This window comes from Salvelinus sp. IW2-2015, unplaced genomic scaffold (genome assembly GCF_002910315.2).
Source record: "Salvelinus sp. IW2-2015 unplaced genomic scaffold, ASM291031v2 Un_scaffold1174, whole genome shotgun sequence".
Classification (NCBI taxonomy): domain Eukaryota; kingdom Metazoa; phylum Chordata; class Actinopteri; order Salmoniformes; family Salmonidae; genus Salvelinus; species Salvelinus sp. IW2-2015.
Window position 1 is genome coordinate 126,788 of NW_019942766.1, and position 7,000 is coordinate 133,787.

General features: G+C 49.2%; 1 protein-coding gene across 1 annotated transcript in view; it reads left to right on the plus strand.

The window, feature by feature from the left end:
• LOC112069972 (ninein-like) overlaps positions 1-7,000 on the plus strand; it is an 80,252-nt gene that overhangs the window by 32,923 nt on the left and 40,329 nt on the right. The window contains 6 exon segments of the mRNA XM_070438787.1: positions 2,121-2,283; positions 4,247-4,318; positions 4,321-4,359; positions 5,242-5,331; positions 5,584-5,722; positions 6,243-6,367. Of these exon segments, the coding sequence (XP_070294888.1) occupies positions 2,121-2,283; positions 4,247-4,318; positions 4,321-4,359; positions 5,242-5,331; positions 5,584-5,722; positions 6,243-6,367 (628 nt within the window).

Below are 7,000 nucleotides of genomic sequence, written 5' to 3' on the forward strand. Positions count from 1 at the left end.
CTGGAGAACGAGCTCCTCGTGACTAAGAATGGATCCACCAGGCTGCACTGGCCAGCTTTAAGCTGAGATCAGATACCTACTGGTGAGTATGAGGAGACACCTACTGGCCAGCTTAGGGTAGTAGATATCTACATGGCCAGCTTTAAGCTAGATCAGATACCTACTGGCCAGCTTTAGGCTGAGATCAGATACATACTGGCCAGCTTAAGGCTGAATCAGATACCTCACTGGCCAGCTTTAAGGCTGAGATCAGTATATACTGGCCAGCTTTAAGGCTGAGATCAGACACATACTGGCCAGCTTTAAAGGCTGAGATCAGATATCTACTGGCCAGCTTTAAGGCTAGAATCAGATATCTACTGGCCAGCTTTAGGCTGAGATCAGATATCGACTGGCCAGCTTTAAGGCTGAGATCAGATAGCTACTGGCCAGCTTTAAGGCTGAGATCAGATGCCTACTGTGAGAATGAGGAGATTTCTTACACTGGGTGTTAAGGTTTGCAAAATGCCGCCAACTTCCCAAAATGTCCTGGTTTTCTAGAAATCCCATAATCAGGAGGGAAAGGCAGGAATTCCAGATTCCTCCATCGATTTCTGGAAAATCCTGTTAATTTTTGGGAAAACTACCGGGATTTTCTAATTCAAATCAAAGTGTATTGGTCGCGTACCACACATTTTGCAGATGTTATCGCAGGTGTGTAGCGAAATGCTTGTGTTCCTAGCTCCAACAGTGTGGTAATAATATGTTTAATGGTTAATTTTGCAACTCTAGTGGAATATAAAAACAGTTTCTTTGTCTCATTCGTTCATATCATTCAAAATTGTGAGTCAGTGTTGGAGCTAAATCTTTGTTGATTAACTTACCCATGTTGGAGCGTGTTGATTGTGAGCTCAGGATCAGTTATGATGTAACACGCGTTTTCTAACATTCTAAATGGTTGTATTAGTGTTTTGATTTGTTTCTGTGTTTTTTTTTCCCCAGTGAGCTGTGGATCGTGAACGCAGAGAGAAAGAGAAGATTCGCTCTACCTGGACAAAAGCGGAGATGTAAAACCCAGCTGGCTGCTGAGGTGGACGAGCATCACTCTGCCATCGAACGCATGAATGACTCAACCTCAGAATTTCCTCAACCTGGTATTTCCGTGACCTCAACCTCGGTAATGTTCCGTGACCTCAACCTCGGGTAATGTTCCGTGACCTCAACCTCGGGTAAATGTTTCCGTGACCTCAACCTCAGTAATGTTCCGTGACCTCAACCTCAGGTAATGTTCCGTGACCTCAACCTCAGGTAATGTTCCGTGACCTCAAACCTCGGTAATGTCCGTGACCTCAACCTCGGGGTAATGTTCCGTGACCTCACCTCGGGTAGCGTTCCGTGCCTTCAACTCGGGGTAGGTTCCGTGGAACCTCACCTCGGGGTGGCGTTCCGTGACCTCAAACCTCGGGGTGCGTTCCGTGACCTCAACCTCGGGGTGGCCGTTCCGTGACCTCAACCTCGGGGTGGCGTTCCGTGACCTCAACCTCGGGGTGGCGTTCCGTGACCTCAACCTCGGGGTGGCGTTCCGTGACCTCGTCGACCCATTCATTCATTGATGGCTGTTGTTTAATTTGTATTGTATGTATGTTACTTGTAACCTGGCAATGTCTTTCTTAAATACCCCTGAGGGGATAAATGAAGATTTTGTAAATGAAGTTGAATGGGGRCTCCCGAGTGGCACAGCGGTCTAAGGCACTGCATCGCAGTGTTGCGGCGTCATTACCGGTCGTGACCGTTGGCCCAGCGTCGTCCGGGTTAGTGGAGGGTTTGGCGTGGGGGGTGGGCTTTACTTTGCTCATCGCACTCTGGCGACTCCTTGTGGCGGCCCGGGCGCCTGCAGGCTGACATCGGTCGTCAGTTGAACGGTGTTTCCTCTGACACCTTGGTGCATCAGGCTTCCGGGATAAGCGAGCGGGTGTTATGTTTCGTAGGACGTATGACTCGACCTTCGCCTCTCCCGAGCCCGTTGGCGAGCTGCAGCGATGAAACAAGATRGTAATTACGAAAAAGGGGGTAAAAATGATCAAATAAATTGGGGGAATCTAAGGAATGGAATGTTTTTCCCTCCCCTGTTTGTTCTGCAGGAAGCTGGAGCAGGAACACAGGGAGAAGCTCGTGTCTGTCAGGTCAGAGCTCATTATAGAGATGGACCAGATACAGCAGCAGAAAGAGAAACTGGAGGCAGAGATGGAGAAGATCAGAGACGATGAGATCTTCCTCAGAGATCACCTGTCACTCACTGTCAAGGTAACTAACACAGACCGCCTCTCATTCACTCACTGTCACGGTAACTAACACAGACCACCTCTCACTCACTCAAATGTCACGGTAAACTAACACATTGACCACCTTCTCTCTCACTTTCACTGTCACGGTAACTAACACATTGACCACCTCTCTCCACTCACTGTCACGGTAACTAACACAGACCACCTCTCATTCACTCACTGTCACAGTAACAACACAGACCACCTCTCTCACTCACTGTCACGGTAACTAACACAGACCCCTCTCATTCACTCACTGTCACGGTAACTAACACAGACCACCTCTCACTCACTCACTGTCACGGTAACTAACACAGACCACCTCTCACTCACTCACTGTCACGGTAACTAACACAGACCACCTCTCACTCACTGACTCACGGTAACTAACACAGACCACCTCTCTCTCACTCACTGTCACGGTAACTAACACATTGACCACCTCTCTCTCACTCACTGTCACGGTAACTAACACAGACCACCTCTCTCTCACTCAACTGTCACGGTAACTAACACCTGACCACCTCTCACTCACTCACTGTCACGGTAACTAACACAGACCACCTCTCACTCACTCACTGTCACGGACTTAACACATTGACCACCTCTCACTAACTCACTGTCACGGTAACTAACACAGACACCCCCACTCACTCACTGTCAAGGTAATAACACAGACCACCTCTTCTCACTCACTGTCACGGTAACTAACACACAGACTTCTGACTTCAACGGTACATATCTCCTCAATTACCGCGTACCCCTGCACATAACTCAGTACCGGTACCTCCTGTATATACGTGCGTTACCTGGTACTTCCTGTATGTAGCCTTGACGTTACCTCGGTACTTCCTGTATTATCGCCGTGGCGTTACCTGGTACTGCCTGGTATATTAGCAGTGCGCTACCTGTACTTCCTGTATGTTAGCCGGTGCGTTACCTGGTACTTCCTGTATGTAGCCGTGGCGTTACCTGGTACTTCTGTTATATCGCCGTGGCGTACCTGTACTTCCGAATATGGCCGGGGCTACCTGTACTTCCTGTATATAGCCGTGGCGTTACCTGGTACTCCTGTATGTAGCCGTGGCGTTACCTGGTACTTCCTGTATATCGCCGTGGCGTTACCTGGTACTGCCTGTATATAGCAGTGGCGTTACCTGGTACTTCCTGTATGTAGCCGCGGGCGTTACCTGGTACTTCCTGTATATAGCCGTGGCGTTACCTTGGGTACTTCCTGTTATATAGCCGTGGTGTTACCTGGTACTTCCTGTATATCGCCGTGGCGTTACCTGGTACTGCCTTGTATGTAGCCGTGGCGTTACCTGGTAGTTCCTGTATATAGCCGTTGGCATGTTTTTAAAAACTTTCTCGTGTTGGCAAAGCCCCGTAAGGAAGCATTTCACTGTTAGTCTACACTGTTGTTTGCGAAATATGTGACAAAAATATACATATTTTATTTGAACCCACACACTTAACCCTCACTTTCTCACGTTAACCCTCACTTCTCACGTTAACCCTCACTTCTCACGTTAACCCTCACTTCTCACGTTAACCCTCACTTCTCACGTTAACCTCACGTTAACCCTCACTTCTCAAGTTTGAGTTTTATTTATTTATTTTTTTACAGGGACAGTGCACATTAATCAACGTTTCAGTAAAAGTGCCGGTTTTAGCCAGCCGGCTAATTTTCAACCGCAGTAAACCCTCACTTCTCACGTTAACCTCACGTTAACCCTCACTTCTCACGTTAACCCTCACTTCTTCACGTTAACCCTCATGTTAACCCTCACTTCTTACGTTAACCCTCATTCTCAAGTTTGAGTTTTATTTATTTATTTTTACAGGACAGTGCACATTATTCAACGTTTCAGTAAAAGTGCCAGTTTTAGCCACCCGACTATTTTTCAACCGCAGTTAACCCTCACTTCTCATGTTAACTTCAGGAAAGTAGGTGTCTGGAGATGGAGCTGCTGGACAGCACTGAGAAACTGTTGGAGGCAGAGAGCCAAGTCAACGCGAACTGCAGAAGAATCTGGATAACATCCTGAAGGAAAAGGTAAAGACCTTTCTCTCCTACGGTATTGTGTTTTTTCGGGGCTAGGCCAGTCGCCAAGGCCCGTTTTTGGGGCTAGCAGTCGCCAAGGGCCCCGTTTTTGGGGCTAGCAGTCGCCAAGGGCCCCGTTTTTGCGGGCTAGCAGTCGCCAAGGCCCCGTTTTTTGGTGCTATGCAGCGCCAAGGGCCCCGTTTTTGGGCTAGCAGTCGCCAAGGGCCCCGTTTTTGGGGCTAGCAAGTCGCCAAGGGCCCCGTTTTGGGCTAGCAGTCCCAAGGGCCCGTTTTGGGGCTAGCAGTCCCAAGGGCCCCGTTTTTGGGCTAGCAGTCGCCAAGGGCCCCGTTTTTGGGGCTAGCAGTCGCCAGGGCCCCGTTTTGGGGCTAGCAGTCGCCAAGGCCCCGTTTTTGGGGCTAGCAGTCGCCAAGGCGCCCGTTTTTGGGGCTAGCAGTCGCAAGGGCCCCGTTTTTTGGGGCTAGCAGTCGCCAAGGGCCCGTTTTTGGGGCTAGCAAGTCGCCAAGCGCCCCGGTTTTTGGGCTAGCAGTCGCCAAGCCCGTTTTTTTGGGGCTAGCAGTCGCCAAGGCCCCGTTTTTGGGCTAGCAGTCGCCAAGGGCCCCGTTTTTTGGGGCTAGCAGTCGCAAGGGCCCCGTTTTTGGGGCTAGCAGTCGCCAAGGGCCCCGTTTTTGGGGCTAGCAGTCGCCAAGGGCCCCGTTTTTGGGGCTAGCAGTCGCTAAGGGCCGCGTTTTCGAGCCCCGTTTCAATAATATACATGTACTGTAGTAGATGTCCATAGTAATCTGTCACATGTTTTTCAGTTCTGTTTAATGGAATGAGAATCTATATCTATTCTGAAGTATCTGTCTGTAAGAAGTTCTGGTTCTGTTTCCTCAGTTTGGGGACCTGGACCCAGGCAGTGCAGAGTTCTTCCTACAGGAGGAGCGTCTCGGACGGCTCCGCAGCAGCTATGAGGAACAGTGCCGGGTAAGCGCAGGGCAGACCGAGGCAGGGCAGACCGAGGCAGGGCAGACCGAGCAGGGCCGGGTAATAGGTCTCACTGGAACCAATCCATCTACTAATCAGTAAAACTATCAATCAATCCATCAACGAATCATTAAAACTATCAATCCATCAACTAACTGTAAACATACTACTTCAGAGGTAGGTTGCCTATTTATTTATTTTTATTACTCATATTTGTTTTGACTGATTTTATTGTGGATGTGTTTGTGACAGGAGCTGCAGGATCGTATTGATGAGCTTCAAGCAGAGCTGCAGGAGTACCACAACCTGGGTCGCACCTCTCAGCCCTGTCTCAAACCCTCGCTCTCTGAGGAGCTGGGGAGTACGAGTCCTGGCATGGAGTCAGACCCAGGTACATTGAAGCAGAACATCGGTTTGAACTCATATGGTGGTGGGGTGGGTTACGTCCCAAATGGCACCCTATTTCATTTACATTTACATTTATTTCCTTATGTAGTGCACTTCTTTTGACCTTATTATATATGTATCACTATGTCCAGATACCCTGCAAACGTCTTCTCTGAATTCCCCAAGACATGCCCTATGACTTTCAGAGTAGACGTTTGCAGGGTTTCTGGACATAGAGATGCTGCTTGAGCAAGGCAAGATGTAGATTCGTTCATCTTGATCACGTAATCACTAGTTATTTGGATGCAAGGAGATATTTGGGTATATATATATTTTTTTAGATCAGTGATATTGCCCAGTACAACAGCTATGTCGTCAAACATATTGATTAGCTAAAGAACATGAGAGCTTGTTAGTAGCTCCTTCCTCACCTGTCTGTTTGCCAGTACAGCCAGAATTTTTTTTTTTTAAGTACTTTGTCTAAACTGCTGATGAGGAGGAAAAATGCATTTGATTGTCCCCAGGCCTGGGCTCGGAGGAGGGCCAGCCGTTGTTCAACATGAGCCTGGAGGCAGAGATGATGCTGGAGCAGCTGAAAGAGAAGCACCTCCAAGAGATGGAAGATCTACAGGCTCAGCTGGAGAGCAAGGTGACACTTAAATATCTAGCAGTGTTTCGACAGAATTCCTAAAGCAATCCGTATTTCACTGTGCCATGTTTACTTTATCGGAGACAGACTGGGTGTAGCTAGATGGGGCAGTCCCCACTCCTTTATCGGAGACAGATCGGGTGTAGCTAGATGGGGCAGTCCCCTCTCCTTTATCGGAGACAGATTGGGTGTAGCTAGATGGGGCTGGGTGTAGCTGGATGGGCAGTCCCCACTCCTTTATCGGAGACAGATCGGGTGTAGCTAGATGGGGCAGTCCCTCTCCTTTATCGGAGACAGACTGGTGTAGCTGGATGGGGCAGCCCACTCCTTTATCGGAGACAGATTGGGTGTAGCTAGATGGGGCAGCCCACTCCTTTTCGGAGACAGATTGGGTGTAGCTGGATGGGGCAGCCCCACTCCTTTATCGGAGACAGATTGGGTGTACGAGGATGGGGCAGCCCACTCCTTTATCGGAGACAGATTGGGTGTAGCTAGATGGGGCAGCCCCCACTCCTTTATCGGAGACAGATTGGGTGTAGCTGATGGGGCAGCCCCCACTTTTATCGGAGACAGATTGGGTTGTAGCTAGATGGGGCAGTCACTCTTTATCGGAGACAGATTGGGTTGTAGCTA